Below are 21,120 nucleotides of genomic sequence, written 5' to 3'. Positions count from 1 at the left end.
TATTACAGTAAGGGTTGCATTTTTGTGTTGTAGCAGATACTGAATTGTGACTGAAGGAATTAACCATCCTGAAATAGTGTCCCCTTCCGATCTCAGCAGCTGCTTTATTTATTTTTAGAAATGTTTCAGGTGAATTGTAAGGTTCTGTTGACTTGTTTTCAGACTTTCTTCTAAGTTCATTTTTGGGGGCGGGGGTGGGTGGGGGTGTTTCACTTGCATTTCTGCTAAACCTTTTAAAAGTAAAATTAGTTTAGTGTATTTTTCTTCTTTATGATGAAATCTCACAGGCATGTCCAGTAAACTTTTAAAAGTATGCTGTTTAATAGTCGATCACAATGATTATAGCTGGCTAATTTATAGCTGTGGTGAAAATCACAAGGGTTATAAGGAAGAAGAGTTCAAAGGAGATGCAGGCTTGAGAGAGAAGAGGTGGACTTCTGTGCATACTAGTTAAACTGATTAAGGTAGCGGAAGCTATAGCTAGATATATAGGGCTTGATCCAAAGCCTATTAGAGTCAATGGGAGGAAGATACTGTGTATATGATTGTGTGATGTGGTATAAAGGTTTCCTCAGTTTGAGTCTGAGATTTACTCATGAATGGTGAAGCTATTCATGATTTTTGTGGGTCATCCCAAATGAATGTCAGTAATACCTTTTCTGACACAGCACACCATCCTGTGAGATAGGAATAGGGGGTTAATGGTTTGGTGGCAAAATCTACTGGTGGCACAAAATGATTTGGGTTAGTCAGGATTAGAGAAGATCTGAGGAACTCGAGGGACCCAACAAAGCTAGATGAATGGGCATCATGGTGCAGATGTTTAGAGTTGACAAATGCTCGGTAATATGTGTTGGAAGGAATAATTTGAGCTATATACGTATTAATGGATTCTAAGTTAATGCAAACACTCAGGAAAGAGACATGAGTATGTCACTGGACAGCCCAGTGAAAAATCTCTGTTCAATGTGCAACAGTGTTGAAAACAGAAAACTAAATGTTAGGATGTACCCGTATAAAGAAAGGAATAAATATGTTATTATGGAATATAACACAATATAAAGCAAATATTTAGCTGGAATGCTGTGTTCAGTTCTGGTTATTTTATCTTTTAAAACAAAAACAAAAAAAAAAGAGGGGCAGGAATAGAGGGGTTCAGAGATGGACAACAAAAATATCACCCTTCATAGGCCATAAGTGAGGCTAATTTTTGAGGGAAATTCTATATTTGAGGGAAAAGAATGCTTTAAAATGGCACCTGTTCGAAATTGCTCAGTGCTTTGGCGTGTTAAAATAAGTTTTAGTTGGTAGAGGGCAGATTAAACAGCAAAAGGTACAGGATATCTTTTATCACATGACTGTCCCCTCCAGAAGTGTGTATAAAAAGAAATCTATGCATACTCATTTAAAATGTATTTTTGCAATTGTTGCTGTGGGTTGCTGCAGTCTGTGCTGAGTCTGTGATTTTAGTAACTAGTAATGTCTTGATCCTGCAAGATTCTAAGTAGTCTGGACCTGATCCTGCAAAGCATTTTAAGCTTGTGAGTCGTCTCAATTATTTCATTGGGACTGCTCACTTATTTATATCATTAAAGCCAATATGAGTAAGTCTGCATTCTCTCCTCCCACCAAAACATCTTTTTTTAACACAAAACCTCCAGAATCCGCATAGTAAACCCTAAGTTACTGGTAGAGGAAAGCTTTCTTTGAAAGGAAGAAAAGTTTGTATTTTCATTCTTCATGTGCTTTGGACTACATGAAGTAGTCCAGAAATGCCCAAATGGTAAATCCTGACTTCTGGCAAATGCAAACGCTTTTTGGTAAATTGTAAATACTGACCTAAATGTCTCACAAGTTTCTATGAAAACAAGTATTCTGAGCTTGCTTTCCTGTACTATTGTGTACTGTTGCTGTGCACTGTTAAATAGCTGTCATGACCTACGCAGAGGAGGCTGCTTTTCAGCAATGGGTGAAGTTATTACTAGTGTGTGCTTTGTTCCTTCTGTAGGCCAAGCACACTGCACACATCAGTGGGTCTTTGCATTCCAGCATTCCCTGCCTCTCATGAGTAGCTCCATGTACACCACTCTCCCATCCCCCTCTAATTCAGGGACTCCCTACTACTCCCTTTCTCCCCCCATCCTCTTTGGGGCCCCCCATTTGCCCTTCCTCTTCATACCAGGTCTCCCATTCTCCTCCCCCTCCCCAATCTGCCAGAGGCTCTGCATACATCCTGATTCCATCCCTTTCCCTCCACCCTTCTTCTGCCTTTCCTTTCTGCCTGGGAGACACGTCATTTAGGGTGTCATCATTTTAAACTCTGGAAGGGTGGGCGGAACTGAGGGGAGGATATTGTTATTCTGGAAGTTGTTAATGGCGGCCGTCAACCCATTCTTTGAGATATAGGCAACTGGAAAGATAGTTGAAGCTGGATTCACGGGACTCTGGGTGTCCCCCATTTCCCGCTTTCGGTTTTTCCAGTTTTCATGAAAATCATTAAGGTTCTGCCTAGAACATTCTCTGAAAGTGAGGAATTGGTCGGATGTGCTATCGAATGATAGAGAAGCGTCACTGAGTTGAGCATGAGACCTTGGTTTAATCCACTCTAGTCTACACTACAGACCTATATCAGTATAACTACGTTGCTCAGGGGTGTGATCTTTTCATCCCCCCCTCCCCCAAGTGACGTCATTATACTGACCTCATCCACCCCCACCCCTGTCTAGGCAGTGCTGTGTCAGCCGGAGAGCGCATCTCCCTTCGACGTAGCTATGGCCTCTCACGGAGGCTTAGAGCATCTTCATTAAAGCACTAAAGCTACGCACTGGTGCGGCCATGCTGATGCAGCGTTTAAGTTTCGACCTGCCCTCAGTCAACTCTCTGTTTTTACACAGGATTTACAAAAGGTTTCTGGGTTTGGTTGATTTGGCAGTTTTGTTAAAACCTGTCATTGCCAGTACAATAAAAGAAAATCTGCTTGTTGGGGAAGAGAGAATACAGGCTTACTCTGCCCTGAATGGGATTCCCATCTATTTACTGTAGGGGGGGGGGTTATGGCAACATTTTTAAATGTTTTTTTTTTTTTTTTTTTTTTAAGTTGTCAGCTCCAGGTATGGTCTGAAGCCTTTTTAAAATAATGATGTGGAGAAAATTTACTGTTGAGCACACACCAAGCCTGGGCCATCTGGGACAGAGAGGAAACTTTCTTCTCGAGCTTGGAAATGAAGTGTCCTAGCAAAATGCTATACTGACCAACAATGCTATCACACCTCATCAGTTTTCACCCATATTTGGAAGACTCTCGTGCTTTAGAATAAGCACCATAAAAAAGATATGGCTCTGTGTGTAGATTTCCGTTGGGGTCAGTCTGTATTGATTTTGCACAGAAAAGAAGCAGAATGAGCCAGTGGTTAGGGTGCTAGCCTAGCACTTGGGAGACTTAGGTTCAATTCCCTGCTACTGTGTGACATTGAGCAAGTCGTAACCTCACTGTGCTTGAGTTCTTCATCTATAACATGGGAATGATATTTCCCCACTTCATATGGGTGTTGTGAGGCTAACAGTGGTAATGGGGCTGCATAAGCACGTGAGATAGATAGAACCTGCAATGGAAGATGTTGATCAAATATTTTCACCATTTTGATTTCAGAAAACTAAACAGATACCAGTTATGTAACACTGATTTACAAAATAGCAGCAAAGGCTATGAACATTTGTTTTTCACATTATTCACACACCATGTAATTTAAAAGAAAGCCCTTCCCTTTAGCATCCAAGAAGAGTTTACTTGGGAAACTCTTGGACTTGTTTAACCTGTCTTTCTCAATTGTCTGTGAGGTAAATCCCGATTACTTCAGCTAAATTCCAGTGAACGCCAGAACAATTTTATGTAAACACAGACAATGGCTAAGCCTTGCCCTGGTGCTTAGAATCCAGCAGAGCCAGGATGAGCAGAGATACTGGCAGGTTATTCTGCATCAGGAATCCTTCGAGCACAGGAGTACACATGATGGACAGCTGCAGTGTACTCTGGGGCACGCTTCCTGCTCCTCTGAGAATGTTGACCCTGGTGCCAGGTATTGATTGCTTGAGTATATGACAAAAATTCTTGCCTTCCTGGGAAAGTGATACATTCTTCTTACCATGCAGTATCTCCCTGGTACACCAAGGTGCCTAGAAGCAACACACCCTCTGCCACAACACTCCAATGTAGCAAAAGGCAGGATTTACCCCAATTTCTTGAGGACTTAACCTTTAACTGCTTAATATTTCTATAATTTTAAACTGAGCGGTCCTCCATTATATTTTGAATGTTGTACTGCAGTTTGCGAGAGTACAACAGGATGTCTGATTCTTGGAGCATGCATGGAGTTGCAGGGCTGTTCTGCTGACTCATGCAGGTAGTCATTAGACCCAGCTTGGGGAATTTCTTTTAGTATGTATTAAGAAGACAAAAAGAAGGAAAGAAACAAGACCTGATCCAAAGATTGTTGAAGTCAATGGGAGTCTTTCCATTGTCTTCATTGCCTTATATCAGGCTCCCATGCTTTCCCAAGTGATTTATATGAGGATAGGAAGACTATTTTAAAAATAACTTAATCATTGCTGATATTATAAAATGCTTTGAAATAATGAGCGTGAAAGATCTGTGTGAATTAAATCAGATTGTTCTCCAAGATAGTTTACGTTTTTCTGGTGGAATCATTATGAAAAAAAGGTCTTTCCGTTGATTCATTTTCCTGCTGTGTTTTCAGTTTCTGGGTTCCTGGGTAGCATCAACATAATTTTTTCTTCAAACTGAGGCAACTTCTTAAAGAAATGTATTCACAATACAAAGTTTTGCTTACACAGTAAAATATATCTGAGGTTGTGAAGGGATGCCCTATATTGTGTGGGTTTTTTTTAAATTACTCTGTATGTACTATCATGCAGCATGTTGCTCGTAAGTAATAACATTTGAAATAATTCATTTTGTTTCACCTCAGATGGGATATTTTGTGGTTGTGTTGTTTTTTCGCTTGGTGAGCTTCTTGAGGTACTCATCTCTTTGCCAGGATGTCTCAGAATGCTACTGTATCATGCAGATATTTCTAAAATGCTGAATGTGCAATAAGTGACTTTGGGCAATTGAGTCACAGAGGACCAATTTCTTCCTTCTCGTCTTTAAGTCCCCACATGCTCCTTGTGCTGAACATGTAGCCCTGTGTCTTTTCTTTATATTGTAACCCTTTTAGGCCGCAAAAATGTTAGGAATAAAATCTGTTTTTAAACTGCAAATTAACAACACTATACAGTGTAATTTTTATCCATAATAAATATTTGGATTGGTATCTAAAATCTGGTCTCTTTACAGGCTGCATAATGAATTTGAACCTTAAAGCTGAATAAATTTAGGTTCTGTCTATTGCTGCAGAATTAGAGCCAATGTTTTTTGCTGATTGCTACGTGCTTTAGCTTTAAGGAAATGCTTATTTACTTTTCATATGATAATTTACTGAGTCACTCAAGACCCATATGTAAATCTGTAGTAGAGCTCGTCCTTGACTCAAGGGATCACGGGTGATGATGATAGTTTGCTTGAGAAAAGTGACAGATGCTATTTTAAATAAATTGAAGAGATGCTAATTTTAAATGAATACATTCTCTTAAAAAGCTAACAGAAGCAGTGCTTTTAGTGGGGTTTTGTAGAGCACGGTCTTTTTATTTCCCTTTATTGCTTCCTCGTCTATTAATCAAAGTCTACATGCCGAAAGTAATGCTTAGTGGGCCAAAATCTCTGCTACTGTAACTTGCACTTGGTGGAGTTACAGCAGCAGAGAATTTGGGGCCAGATCCTCAGTTGGTGTAAATCAGCATGGCTCCATTGACCACAGGTTACACCAGGTGAGGATCTAGCCCATTTTTATATTTAAACCTCTTTCTTGAGGTATTGCATGTAGCTGGAGTTTCTAGGGCTCAGTTATTTTGGAGTTTTATTGATGAAAAATGCTAACAATATGATAGCATATAAACCACACTTTTTAAATTTCTTTTTCAGACTAATGGACATATATCTGGTAATGGAGATGTATATCAAGAAAGGTTAGGGCGTCTGGAAAATGACAAGGAATCTCTTGTTCTGCAAGTAAGTAATTTCCAAAGTTAGGTTTTTTCCTCTTCTGTGTATGGATTGTGCTTTAAATGACTGAATGAGAAGCTTTGAGTGCAACATTTGGACTGAGAGTTTATTTAATCTTGCTCGATGAGCTTGTTCACGAGGCCTCTACCTTCTCTGATTCTATCCCTCCTTCAGACGAACGTTTTCTTTGACACCTTAAAGAAATTATACAACTAAGAGATCTATGTATTTTTATTTGCTATTATTTTTTAATTCTTTATTCAGGAAAGGCTAGGTGGAGTAAGTTCATAATCTGACTGATGTTCTCCTGGTCCTTCTTGTTTTAACTTCTTCCTTTTGTTTTTGTTAACCTTTTTCATTGCATCGGGTCTGACAATTGTAAGAGCAGGCATCAGGTCACCTTACCTGTAATATGATGGAGCTAGTATCCTGGGCATTGTAAAGTAACTAATAATAGCTAAGTAGGATCAGGGCTGCTCAATAGCTGGATGGGCTAGGTAGTCCTACAAAATGACATTGGTGTGAAGATACCTTTGAATCTGATTTGATAGTAAAATAATGAAGTAGCATGGTCCTCAAAGGCATAGTGCTGGTAGACCTGCAGATTCCCAGACAAGACTCTAATGAGACCCCAACCAATTGTGGACATTTCTGAAAAATACTATGAGTTCTTAAAAGGAGGTATGAAGCCCTGTGATCCTGACTGAATTGCAGCTTTGGACAATTACTATCCGCCTACCAAAAATCCCACTGAAATTTCAGCAGGCCAGTGGATTTCTTTTTTCTCCTCCTCACCAAAAGGAAACGAAGGTCTCGTTTACACTAAAAAAATTAGTAGTGAAAAATCCACACCCCTGAGCAAAGTAGTTAAACTGACATAATCCCCAGTGTTCACCTATCCGTTGACCTAGCTACACCTCTGACGGGGAAGTTCATTACCTATGCCTCCCATCAGCATAGGCAGTGTCTACACTGAAATGCTACACTGGTGGATCTGCAGTGCTGCAGCTGTGCCGGAGTAGCATTTCAAGTGTAAACAAGTCCTCCGTAGCTATGGAAACAATGGGTAGGACTAAATGGTCAGTTTTCACAATGGAGAGAGGTAAGCAGCGGAGTCCCCAAGGATCTGTACTGGGACCTGTATTACACTATTCAACGTATTCATTAATGATCTGGAAAAGGGGGTAAACAGTGAAGTGGCAAAGTTTGCTGATGAAACAAGACAGAAAATTTCATATGCCACTCTATAAATCCCATGGTGCACTCATATCTTGAATACTGCGTGCAGTTCTGGTCGCCCCATCTCAAAAAGGATATAATGGAACTGGAAGAGGTTCAGGAAGGGCAAAAATGATGATCAAGGATCTGGAATGGCTTCCATATGAGGAGAGACTAAAAAGATTAGGGCTGTTCATCTTAGAAAAGAGATGATTAAGGGGAGATATGATAGAGGTCTATAAGATCATGAATGGTGTGAGGAAAAATGAATAAAGAAGTGTTATTTACCCTCTCACACAATACAAAAAACAAGGGTCACCTGATGAAATTAATAGGTAGCAGGTTTAATACAAACAAGAGGAAGTACTTTTCATGCAACACACAACCTGTGGAACTCATTGCCATAGGATTTTGTGATGGCCAAAGGTATAACTGGGTTCAAAAAAGGTAAGTTCATGGAGGATAGGTCCATGAATGTCTGTTAGTGAAGATGGACAGGGATGCAACCCCAGGCTTGGGATGAGCCTAAACCTCTGGCTACCAGGAGTGGAAGACAAGGGTGGATCCACTCCATTATTGCCCTGTTCTTTACACGCCCTGTGAAGCTCTGGTATGGGCCATTGTCAGAGACAGGATACTGGACCATGGTCTGATTCACTATGGCAAGTCTTATGTTCCTCCTCAGCACATACAGCATAACTATTGCAGAACGCCTCCTATGTGCTGTAATTGCAGAGGTTGCCTCTTATTATTTATTCCTTGTCCTGCAGGGTGATAGGTGCTATATAAATTCAAGGTAGTTATGGATTTTCATATTTCTGTACTCTACAGGTAAGTGTACTTACTGACCAGGTGGAAGCACAAGGAGAAAAGATTCGAGATTTAGAGTTCTGCCTAGAGGAGCACAGGGAGAAGCTGAATGCCACAGAAGAGATGCTGCAGCAGGTATTGCGAGGAAGCCAGAGCAATTTCATTTCTCTCACTGTCTGTGCTTAGTAGATTTGTGCGGTAGCACTGAATACTGTTTTGTCTGCTTCTGTCAGACTGGTGTATTTAGTACAAAATTTTGGAATTTATGGTGTCACATGAAGAAGTGATAACTTTCTTGTTTACAGTTCTATTTTATTTGTTAAAATCGTTCTCATTCTGAGTCATGTCAGCCCTATCCTGCAGAGTAAGGATCTATTCCTACTCTCATTGGAGTCCCTGCACTGACTTCTAAGGGAGTTGGATTGAGGCCCTAGGTAGGATGGGTGTTATTTCTTAACTCTAATTTATTGTAACTCTACTTGCTGCCCTTGGCAACTGTGACAACCAGCAGGTTTGTTGGGGCAGCTATTCCTGGGTCTGACAGCGATCACCCCACTACCCATGATCCTCGATGCATCCAAGTTAACTGCATCCAACCCGCAGCCACCAATTGTTCAAGGATTATCTCTCTCAGTGGCTGCTGAGTTGTCAGGCCTAGAGCAAACTGACTTGCCCAGGACCTGGGGATGTCCATTATTCATGTCCTTTTCCTAACGGGGTGGAATTGGGCATTCCAGGGGAAAATCCCTCGTTAAACTAGAGTTAGAAGTTGAGTCCTGATTGAAGAGACAGGCAGCAGTCAACAGTCAAGATAGGCATTCAGTTAACCAGGTTAACGGTGGCTGGTATTCTTTGGCTTGATAGATTGGAGGAGGAGTCCTGCCTTTCTATCCAAGAGTCCTCTAGATGCAGGAAGGCCAGTTTCCTGCTCTCTATTTCTTGGGGCTGATCTTAATGTGGTGCTAAGCATGTAATTTTTCCTCCTCAGAAGAATAACTCTGTTCCTCTTCATCTTGAATCAGGAACTTCTGAGTAGAACATCTCTTGAAACTCAGAAATTGAACCTTATGACAGAAATTTCCAATTTGAAGCTAAAGCTAACCGCTGTAGAGAAGGACCGATTAGACTACGAAGACAGATACGGAGACACAGAGGTGAGTAAAACAGATGAACTGATCCTCAGAGCTTCATGTGGTTTCAAGTTACGTGAAACTTTCTCTCAGTTTAACAAAAATAACTTTCCAAATTCAAGTCATTCTGAGTCAGAAAGAAATGGGATTTGAGATGGACGGGCTCATGGTGGGAATGAACAGGTACCTTGCCTTGCTGTGCTCCAAACTAGGAGGTCACACTCAAGCATGCTCTTGTAATGAAAGACTTCTCACTGATGTTCAGTGAGAGCCAGACAGCATCTGACAGTTCTTTTAAATATCACTCATTTGACAAGTCAGAGTGTAAAATCCTGTCCCTATTGAAGTCAATGGGAGTTTTGCCATTGACTTCGGAGAAGCCAGCTTTTCACCCAGAGTCTGAAATGAGTGTCAGATATCTAAAATGCCAGCAGATATTCACTTAGGTCTGAATTCTGCCAGACTTTTACATGGGTGCACAGGGATGGGAGGCGAGGAGATGAATATATAGAGCCCTTCCCACAATGAACGGCTTGAATCAAGGGCAGGCAGAATTGCAACCCATGACTCACCTTCCTCTGGCTGCACATGGGCTAAGAAGTGGCAACTTAAAATTGAGTATGTTGCCTCTGTGTTCCGGAGAGCTGTTGGCCTTGTCTTCACTGCAAAATCTGTACCATTTTTTGAACACACAATGCCACCCAGAGCTCCCAGTAGCACTTCCCTTTAGGCTAACACAATCACGCCCATAATGAGCCCAACAAATGTGTGTTTTAATTTCTTTTTGGAAGATGGAGCTCTCTGTTGAGGTTCACCAGAGTTAAGCCATTTAGCATGCGGCTTGTTATGCACAGTACCTGCACTTTTTTTGTTTTAATTTTTAAACTGACTCTCTTACCGTGGCTTTCTGCTACAAGGCTCAAACTGGCCAGCCCAGTTCCATGTGGTAACAGCGAGGGTGAATTGAGCCACCACACAGTGGTGAGCTATACCATGCCAACAATCTTCCGGTGGCTGTGCAAGTTATTGCAGGCCATTTTAAGCTCTGATTTTATAAAAAGAAACTTTAAGTTTCTTACCCTTAACGTTGCAAAGGTAGGATTCCAAACGTGAATGAATCTGTGGAAAGAAAGAAACAGTAATGTAATTCTGGGAGGAATGACAAGCCCCATTAACTTCAATAGTGCACTCATTCTGAAGGCTGATGATGATAATGTAAATATCAACGTTCATCATTTTAGCAAAGACATCTAGCTACTGTGGAGCTACGAGCAGAGCTTGCTTAGAGTTCTGTTGCCTTTTCCTTGCAGCCTGATCCCAGTTTTATATGAACGATTGCTATTGCCTAAAAGCAGTGAACTTAACCAGTTCAGACAAGTGCCATACATCCCAGTGCTGCAGAAATAAAATCTCCATCTGGCACAGGCAGATTGAATTCTTCTTAGTATTGGTAGTGCTGTGATGGGTCAGTCCCATTATAATCGACTGGTTCTTAGAACTCCCCCAACTTGTAATGTTCTTTACTCAGCCCCGTGACACGCAGTAAAATGTGAAATTCTTTCCTAAGACAAAAAAACCATAAAAGATACAATGTGATCTGATCCTTACAAACTAAAGACCTCGCTGAGCAGTAAACACATCGGTACGAATGGCGAGCGCTTTTTTTTTGGGAGGCAACATTTGACCCAAATGATCACAGTAAATGCGTATTGCTGAAACTGAATTCTGCTCTGACTCTGCTTGGAAGCATCGCTTGGTTTCTTCAATAAGTTTTCCGAAACAGGTAACAGAAGTGGTTGACCCTTCAGTGCTTTTGCTTTACTCTTTTTCTTTTTTTTGGGGGGGGGGGTCTTCTGATTACAATTTTTTCCAGTCTTTCCTGTCATCCCCTTCTTTCATTTCCCTCTGCACTGCAGTCACTCCATAATGTTATAGCAATACTCAGACAACAGATGGAGAAAGTGGAGGTGGAACTAGCACTGTTCCAGGAAAAGAGGTTACAGTATGGGGATCAAGAGGTGACTTTTCCACACCATGCATTGCAGCTGTAGACTCTGTGCAAAAGGCTTACTTGCATGGCAGCTATTAATACCAATATTTCTCTTAAATGCCTCCGAATATACCTAATCGTGGTCTTTTATGGGAATAAAAAGAAGATGCTGTAATAAAATAACATTCAACTTAAATTGCATTTAAATGCAATTATTAATGATGATGATTAAGAATAATGTAGTTTTATTTGCAGGACATCCATGCCAGAACTAATAAATTATTACTAAAATGTGTCTTGCTTTTTTTAAGAAAAAGGTAACATAGAGCTGCTTGCTTTATTACAGAACTTATTAGTTCTATGAGCTAGCTAGCCCTTCATGGCAGTAAAGAGTTGGTGACCACTCTACATATCTGTGTTTTATAGTTTTGGGGAGTAGAATTTTAAAAAGCGCTCATTGTTGACCTAACTCTATCCCCACTGAAGTCAGTAGTCAGTTGATTTCAATGAGGCCAATGCTGAGTGCTTTGAAAATCCCACCCTTGTGCCATTCACAGGCACAAAACCAAACAGAGAAACTTCATATCCAGAAGAAAGCACAATCAGCAAAAATGTCCTGAGCCCTCCAAAGAAGATAGTTGATTACTCCAAAGTACAGAACAGACTTTATTACTGATTGAGTTAAATAATTTACTCCTACACAGCCATCCCATTTTTGCTTAAATCTACTACTAGTGCTTCCCTTTCAACTGGAAGTTAGTTTACCCTATTCACTGCTTCTCTTTAAATGAATACTTCCTTTTATTCTTTTTGCATAATTTCCTTCATCAATTAAATCTTTGTCTCCTAGAGTGGCTCTGTCCAGTATTCTCAAATACAGTAGCTTTTCAAGGTTTATGATGTAATTAATTTCAGTAACTCAATCAGTACTGATCTATTTTCTTCTATATTAAATAATCCCAATTGTGTCAATCTGTTCTCTGGTAAAACCTCTCCATCTATTTCTGTCTGTATCATCTTTTTGTGCTGTGCTCTATCCAGCTTGACTGTATCTTTCTTGAAGATGGCCAAAGCTGAACATTTTGGTCCAAATGTGGTGGTATGGATAACTAGGTAAACATACCTCGCAGTACTTGAAGCCTTCCAAATGGGAGGAAATTTTATTTAGGGAGGGATGTTCAGTCAGCCAGACATGACCCTCTACAGAGCCACAACTTGAAGTTAAAACTATCCTCCCTTCAAGGTTCAAACACCACACTCCTGTGTGGGGTGATTCTATGACATAGGTGCTGGAACGAGGGGTGCTGCTACACCCCCTAGCTTGAAGTGGTTTCCATTATATACAAGATTTATATTTTGGTTGAATGGCTCTCAGCACCCCCACTCTACAAATTGTTCCAGCACTCCTGATCTCTGAGTGGTGCAATGTCTCCTATGGTTGAAGGTCGCATCCCCCAATGCCAGTAGGGGGAAATGAGCCCCACAGCCTAAAAATGTCCTGAATGTGCCCCAGCAGCTACCCATTCCCATTACTCATGCTAGGAGCATGATTAATATGAGCAGGAAACGGAATGGGGGTGCTGTGGGAAGACAAGAGGCTACATGCCGAACAACCCTGATCCCCAACATCTGAGCTTGTCATGGAAAGTCCTCCGTAGAAGGAAAAGCTGTGGAGTATGAACTGCATAGGTTTTGGGGGGAGCCAAAGATTGGAGCATAAGAGCTGCACTTTGTGACTTCTGTCTTTTGGACATGTATGTACACCTAGCCCAAGCTATCATTTTAACCCTTTTGTGTGTGTGTTTTCAGAGGAGAGGTTAAATACACGTTGAGCAGGTTCTCCAGAAAACTGTCTCATATTGGTGTTTCACTTTTCACTCTAGGCTTGATCCAGAGCCCACTGAAGTTAATCGAACTCTTGTTGATCTCACTGGGCGTTTGATCGGGGACTAATGACGATATTGTGGTTTTCCATCACCATATCTGAAGACCCAGGGGAATTTGGTGCAGATGTGGCAAGCACTAGCACCAGTTCCCAGAAGTAATCTGACCGTGGACTGTTACACTGATTTGTTTTAGAGTAGCACTTACAGGCCTCCATCAGCATCGAGGCATCCATGCACTGAAAAGTTTATAATCTAAATCAATAACATAGACAAAGGGTGGAAAAAAGGACAACGCAAGCAGTTGATGAGGGAACTGAAGCACGAAAAGATGGACTGGGATTTTCAAAGGAGCCTGAGGAAGTTAGGTACTATTGAAAATCCAAGTCTTGCCCAAGGTCAGACAGGAATTTAGTGGCGGAGCTGCAGATTGAATCTATATCATCTGAGCACTCGTCCAGTGCCTAACCACATGACCAACGTTCCTTCCTACTAAAGGAGGCCAGGCTAACTGCAGTTCACTGTGTGTTACAGAAGAGGGGGAGCAGAGCTACGGAGTGCAAAGAGCAGGATTGTGGCTTCCCACTGTGTAGATGCATAACAGGGCGGCGGAGGCTGCTTATTCCCCCTCTTTCTCCTTGGCCCATCTGTGCAGGGATGTAGTCTGGCCCATGTGTGCTGATGCAAAGGTTTTATATAAACCTACTTCTCTGCCTTGGAAAACTGACAAAGGAATGTAATTTATAGTATAATCTCATATATAACATACTTTGGCAGGAAATGAATTGTTAAATTTTCTTCTGCAAAACACATGGGTGATATTTCAAAAACAGAAATGTGGTCATAGATGTTCTTTAATTCGTTTTGTCGCTTTGCAATAGTTGTATAATATTTTTAATGATGATGATTATGAATTAGACAGCACCCAAATGTGTAGGAAGAAGTTGATTAGAATAAATAACAAGGCATGGTTCCTGCCCTGAAGAGTTTACAATCTAATATTAGACATGACACAAAAAGACAGTAACTATCAATAGGGGATGGGCTGAGAAAATGCTTGGCTTACAGCAATAATATTACCCTTAGAGGTTGTGTGCACATCTTAACAGTTCTCTTAGTTCTCTTTTTTTTTTTTTTCTTCCATTAAATTAACCGGAAGGAAGAAATTTTTAAAGGGATTTTGAATAAGGATTTGATTTTCTTTTTCTGGTATTTTCAATGTTAAACAGTTCGTGATAAAGTTATAAGTAATAACTTTATCAGTTACAGACATACACTAGATTATTTGCCAGTTGTTTTGAAGTCAAACATATAGCAACAAAAAAAAAATCCAAATCTATTTCGATAAAAGTAATACACAAATCTAAGGCCAGAGACGCAGGGATTTGATTAAAAACTTCAACATTTTTCATGAGCAAGGTACAGTTCAGTGTATTTAATTGTGTATGTTTATAAGAAGACTGACATGCTCTATCAGGTCCCACTTCATCCCTAAGTTGATGACGGGTAAGGAAGTGCCAGGTGGAGCCAAGTTATAAAGTTGTACGCTAACATAGGGATCATTAACAGACTCTTAATGATCTCTCTTTTAATTAACTTTCTAGTTCCGGTAGCTTAACTTGGAAGGGGTGTAGCTATATACCCTGACCTTCAAGTCAACTGTAAATTTTTGAAGTAGATGGAGAAGAGCTGTTTTATGTGGCAAATTTTTTCCGTTCCTTGTTTAACCACAAAAACATAGTTCCTTCCCCTCCTCTTCCCACCAGTTCAGAATTGCAGCTTCTTCAGTTCTGTTTGTGGTTCACTGTTGATATTTGCAATTTTAAATGGTCTGAGCTTTCTTAATTGACCCAGTATTGTTGTCAAGGGCATTAATTTGTGTCTCTGTAAGGAGATATTCCCCTGCGTTACACCAAATCTGTTTCGCAGAGTGCATACTCCAAAGACACAGGCATCAACTGGTTCAAAGTGGCTGGGAGGGCCACAGCTGTATTAAACTATGCCCCAATTGCTAATTAAAACTAGAGGGCAAGAAGTGGTGAAAGTCGATAGGATGGTCTGCCTGTGACGTGCTGCCAGACCAGATGCCTGGTCTGCCTGTGACGTGCTGCTTCTGGTTCCTGTTACTGCATCTCAGTTCAGGGGAGCAACCCAGTCCCTCAGAAATCACGGTAATACACCATTCCCAACAATGACCTGCTGCCTGATACTGGGCTAGATGTGCCACTAAGCTTCCCAAAGAGCATGGGTGCTTCTGTAAGACTCATCAGTCCTGGATAATAAACCTGATTCCCATTTGGCAGGAGGATGGTTTATTCTACCATCTTACAAATGAAGCAAGGTTAAAGGCTAGAGCTCCCAGAACCTAGTGAATGACACAGTTAGGGTCCCCATTTAACCCTTACTGCCAGAAGTACCGATTGACCAACAGAAATAGCTTAAATTAAGTTGCAATCATGGTTCAGGATAATAAATCTTACAGAAAAAGGGTAGGGTGGGGTTGGGGAGTTTATTCAACTTTTATCTGCCTCCTGCTTCTTGTCTGATCTTCATTAAGAAATAAAAATACTGCTACGTGGTCTTCAGATTCACTGAGTAGTTAGCATAGTATAACCAGTGAACTAGCTAAAAGGCAAGTAGGTGGAGAACATCTGGAACAGGGGTTGGAAGGCAAGTCATTCCAGCTACCCATAAATATCCTAAGAAGGGTGCCTGTCATTGACTGGCGTGGATGAAAATAGACTGCAGCACCTTATATAGAAACTGGTAAAACAGAGCACCATGCTGTTGTCTGGGGCTTGAAAGTTGTTAAACTAGGAGGTTTTAGTCATTTTTCTATCTTCTTGTGCCTGTTTTCCAGGACTCATAAAAAAGCTAATGTATTTTTCTTGAGTGTTTTTCAGGTGAAACAGCATTACAGTTGCTACAGTGCATTTTAAGAATGCACTTTTAGCCAAAATATAATACTGGTCTGGAGATCAGGATTAACTAACAAAATTAGACATGATGAATAAAAAGCTAGCCAGAGGCTTCTTTCAGACCTTAGCACTCAGGGAAATGTTTTCCCCTGCCAAACAGCAAGTTCAATATACCTTTTGTTATTTTCCAGCAGGCCATGCCTTGTTTACTTTCATGGGAGAGACATTCTGCCCAGTGGTGAATGTTCTGTGCTAAAGAGGCTGAGGAGTCCAAAGACACATGCTGCTCATTTCTGCTTGGTTTAGCTACCTGAGGATGTTTATGTAATCTAGTGCAGTTCCTTCCCCTGTGCTCTGCAAATACAGATACAAAGGATGCCCAATTCATTGTACTTACCACGCGTGAGTCCTCAAAAGGTTTCACAGCTCAGTTTGGAAGTTTATCTGAGAGGATAGTCTGGTGGTGAAGGACTGGACACTTGGGTTCAATTCCTGGCTCTGTGACGGGCTTCCTAGTTGACCTTGGGCAAATCACTTAATCTGTCTCTGCCTCTGTAAAGTGGGGATGTTGTTAATCATCGGTAAAGCTAAGATTTTGTCAAAGATATTTTTAGTTAAAGTCACGGACAGATCTTGGGCAATAAAATAAAAATTCATGGAAGCCCATGACCTGGCCGTGAAAATATCCATGACAAAATGGGGAGCCACTGGGCAGATGTGGGGGCGGGAGCTCTGGGGCCCCCCACCACCTGTGAGGGCTTGGAGATCCAGGATTCCCCTCTGCCTGTGGCTGGGTTCCCGGCAGCCCAAGGTGGAGGGGAGCTGTGGGGGGCTCAGCCAGAGGGTCCCCCTGCTGCCTTCGGTTTCTGCGACCTCCGTGACCAAATTGTAGCCTTAATCATCAGCATACTTTCTTGAATCTTGATTGAAACACTGTCAAACTTGGGTTTAGTCTCACCTCTTTATTAAAAGAGTTCTACAGCTGGTATTCCGCTGCTCCGAATGTTCTGCCTCTTCCCCCGCCGCTCCCCCAAGAATGTTGAAACCTGCTTGTCCCTAGCTGCATCACTTCGGGTGAAGTGTAGCTGCTTCGGAAAGCTCAGGAAGGGCATGGCAGTCTTTGCAGAAGTCCAATCCCAATCCATTAGGGTTAGGATTGTGAGCCTGGCTCTGAAGCAAAAGGGGAGTCAGTGGAGTTCACAAAGCACACACTTGACAGCGTTCACGGCAGCTTTTGTTACTTACGAGGCATGTGGATTTCAGCCTTTTGGTGGCAGTTGCATTCACCCCCTCGTGGCGTATGTTGCAATGCCGTCTAACTTAACGTGACCAAAAATATGGACCGCTGTTAATAATATCCCATTCGTTTCAGTGACAATATAGGTCACAAAAATTGATAATAGGATGTCATCTGCTGGGACTACATGCACAAATAAGGTGAGCATAATTTGGGTTCACATTGTGTTATCTTTTCTCAATGCTCTCCAATAACAGGTCTATTTCATCTGGTTGTATAGCCTCAGTTAAATGTAACTTGCTTATATAGACCCTTTATGAAGCCAGCATTTGATTTTGTATAACTGGAGGGGTTTTATTCTGGGTGACTACTATTTTACCATTTGTATTTTATAGAGAGGACCAGAAACAAGACCTAATTTAATAGGAATATTGAAGAGTTACTGGGACAGAGTCTCCATTTCCTTGTCATTCACACCTGTGCAAAATGGGTGTCAAATGCTACCAAATCAAGCCAGTAGCATTTTCCATGCACCTTCTAGTCACAGGTATAAATGACTACACAAGGTGCAGGATGGTGGAGGATCAGGCTGCTATTTTACTTAAAAGTTGATAAATCATCTGATTGTTGCCTGCATGCATTAATTTGGTGCTTTGAGGAGGAAACCTGGAAATCCATGGGTCTGATTCTCAGTTGCATGAAGGTCTCTTTATGCTGCTCTGGAAATATAAAGGTGCTTTGAAGGGGCGGCGGTGGGGGGGGATGGGACGCTGTGTACATAGGGAGCACACCCGCCACTGAAAGCTACCTTTTCCTCCCCTGCTTCCCTCCTTCATTCCTTCATTGAATTCCTCCTATTGAATGTAGGAACTTGGAATTGGAGTCCATGGATGGTCCACCAAGCTCTGAGTTGCTTGAATATTTGTCCTGACCTAATTTTGAACTTTGAAGTGTCTGTATGCACAATGTGTGTGGGTTGTTTTGTTTTGTTTTTGGTATTGCTTTGTCTTTACTTTCTCACTGATGTATGGTTGTTTATCTGGTTTGTTTTGTTTGTTGAATTTCTCTTTTTTTTTTTTTCTTTCCTTTCACTCAGGGTTTGATGCAGGAAATCAATGAATTACGGTTAAGAGTGGGAGAGATGGATAATGAAAGACTTCAGTACGAGAAGAAGCTTAAATCCACCAAAGTAAGTTACACTGAGGGAAAGAGGGGAAAGATGGGCGTAAGCTACAAATTTTGGAACTCTATCTGGTTTTCAAACATCCTGAAGTCTTGGGAATTTGCAGATCGAGGGCTTTTGTGATGCTCATTTTAAAAAAACAGACGAGGCATTTGCAAATTTCGTATCAGGTTCTGATTTCAAACCTCAACACAGAAGTTCAGGAGAGTTCAGATCAGGGCCACAGGTTTAGCCCCATTTCTGAGAGGCACCATTGCTTTAGTTACAAAGATTGCTGCTTGCAGCTAGTTATTTAAATTCTGTTTAGATATTTGTATGCTTGTGGATCAGGGAACATCATTAGTAATGAGAAAGGCGTGGACCATGGGTGGGATGAAAACTGAGCATTATTTTCTTTTAAATGTGCTATAAATTATCCATGTTTACCCTGAAGAGAAAGCAGTAACCTGAGCAATTCTAGCATGCCATTTCTCTAAGTATCTAACTCTGTTGTGAATTCTGTTATCTATCTAGCCTTGTTTCTTTTCTATCATTAGTTTTCTCTCACTCCTCTATCTCTGTCACCAGTCTTTAATGGCCAAACTTTCTAGCATGAAAATCAAAGTGGGTCAGATGCAGTATGAAAAGCAGCGGATGGAGCAAAAATGCCAGATATTAAAGGTGTAGTAGATTGTGGGTAATATTGGGCCTGTTTTGAATCCTTTCTGCACCACTGCTTTGTGGTCTGTGTTTGCATCTTGCTGTCATGCTGTCTGTGTTTTTTATTGATTACTTTCTGTTGACATGCAGTGTGCTCTTCCCACTAGAAACTAAACTTTGTGAAATGAGATGTTCCTAACAAATTGTTTTTAGGGCATAAATAGGACTTTACAGGGATTTCAGTGGTTCACAGGCCTTGGGTGGTTTACCCACAACTTTATTTTAAATTTAAAGTATCCCCATTCAAAGGGGTAATTTTCACTCCTACAGCTTGCATTCATTATTCAGAAAAAGCTCTTACTGAGCTGCTTATAGAAGTAGACTCACACACTAATTTCACGTGAATTTCTTGCCAAAGGCTTGTTAATGTATTTTTAAACAAGAAAATAATTGTTGTAATATATCAACTTCCTCAAATATTATGAGCATAATAAATTAACAGACCATATGTTGAGTTAATTGGGGAAAGTACCCTGCATCAGAAACTGAATGCAACTCCAATTTAAATCTCAATTATTGTACTAAAAACTCTTAAAGATTCTATGATAGGGACACATTTGTGGAAGAATGTAGGGCCCAAACCTGCGTGTCCTGTAAAACTAAACCTCCCACTCTGAAACCAGTACCAGTTTGGAGTGTCTGGGGAATGCAAAATCAAGCCGTTTTTTCTGGAAACATTGGAATCACTAGTGAAGCTCAGAAAGGTATTTCAATCCAAATGTTACATTTTAGCATATCCGTTTCAGGATTTAATAGAAATGTTAGACATTGCAAAGGCAATTTTGAGTTTTGCTTTTAAAAAGAAAGTTGAGCAAATGCCATTTTATAATTATCAAATATGCTTCCGCAAAGGGTAAAATCCTATTCCAGCTATTCCCATAAGAAATCCCAGTGAGGCCAAAGGGACATGTTGTTCAGATGAGCAGAATTTGGCCCAAAGTTTGGAAACAAAATTTAATGCTGGGTCAGTGTGTATGGGGGTAGATACAGTTCAGAAGCATTTATCTGACCCCAAGAACCATCTGAGCTTTGAGTGTTCCAGTGAAATGGGACCCATATCCAAGCCACCCTCTTTGATTTTGGTTTACAAAACCGAATCACGGCTGAGGTGTTGCAATAGCAAACCCTGCTAAAGTGTAAGTTATAGGTGAACTAATCTGTGTAGGTGCAGTGACCCGATCCTATGTTGTCTGAATGGAAAGTGAGCATAGATGTCCATGATGTTCATGAGGTTTGGTTGGTTTCCTTATTTAGACCCTCACTGCTAAAACTGCCTGTGACTTATTTTCTTTCTTTTTGTCTGAATTGCTTTTCAGAGTGTTTGGCTTTTTTTTTAATATTATGACTGATTTTCTTTCATAGTCAGTTGTGTGTATTGATAAAACTGTTAATGGCCTGTTTTGAGACAACGCTGTATTTAAAGAGAAAAAAACACCTATTAGCCTTCAAACACATGCAGTAAGCGCATACACCCCATGTGTTCGGATACTACATGATAAAATACTAGGCCGAAAATATAGCACGATTCAATTATTATGCAACTCTATTTCACTTTCAGCACTTCGAACATACAACGTGCTGTGAAATTGCCGTGAAGCATATAGCCTCATCCCCTTCAATTTTACTATTTGTGCATGCTAAAAAGAAATGCCCCTTTTTCCCCGATGCTACTTTTAATTCAGACCAAAAAAAAATCATACATTTTAAATTGGTGATGGTACTTGCATGGAAAATTTGGTCTGAATCCAAACTATTTCCAAGTTTGGGGCTGTTTTGACCCAGGGGAAGGGTCTGTCCTGTTAGAGATAGCAGCTTTACTGCAAAAGTTGAGATTCAAAGTTTTGGGGACAGATTCTCAGCTGACGTAATTATTTCAGTGGGCCCATAACAGTTTGCACCAGATTAGGCTCTTCTCCCTGGGCTTCTTAGGTGTG

The 21,120-nt window shown here is 40.9% G+C and overlaps 1 protein-coding gene across 10 annotated transcripts in view; it reads left to right on the top strand.

Moving 5' to 3' along the window:
• PPFIBP1 (PPFIA binding protein 1) overlaps nucleotides 1-21,120 on the top strand; it is a 172,031-nt gene that overhangs the window by 108,901 nt on the left and 42,010 nt on the right. For 5 of the 10 annotated variants that reach the window (XM_073317257.1, XM_073317268.1, XM_073317290.1 and 2 more), the window contains exons 4-8: nucleotides 6,038-6,124; nucleotides 8,168-8,281; nucleotides 9,169-9,300; nucleotides 18,401-18,493; nucleotides 19,055-19,147. In XM_073317257.1, coding sequence (XP_073173358.1) covers nucleotides 6,038-6,124; nucleotides 8,168-8,281; nucleotides 9,169-9,300; nucleotides 18,401-18,493; nucleotides 19,055-19,147 — 519 coding nt within the window. Of the gene's footprint in view, nucleotides 1-6,037; nucleotides 6,125-8,167; nucleotides 8,282-9,134; nucleotides 9,301-18,400; nucleotides 18,494-19,023; nucleotides 19,148-21,120 lie in introns of those variants that run through there. The other 5 variants (XM_073317301.1, XM_073317318.1, XM_073317308.1 and 2 more) reach the window with 3 other exon arrangements.

This window comes from Lepidochelys kempii, chromosome 1, assembly GCF_965140265.1.
Source record: "Lepidochelys kempii isolate rLepKem1 chromosome 1, rLepKem1.hap2, whole genome shotgun sequence".
In the NCBI taxonomy this organism is placed as follows: domain Eukaryota; kingdom Metazoa; phylum Chordata; order Testudines; family Cheloniidae; genus Lepidochelys; species Lepidochelys kempii.
The sequence above is the reverse complement of the archived record's forward strand: the minus strand, read 5'-3'. Positions and strand labels throughout refer to the sequence as shown.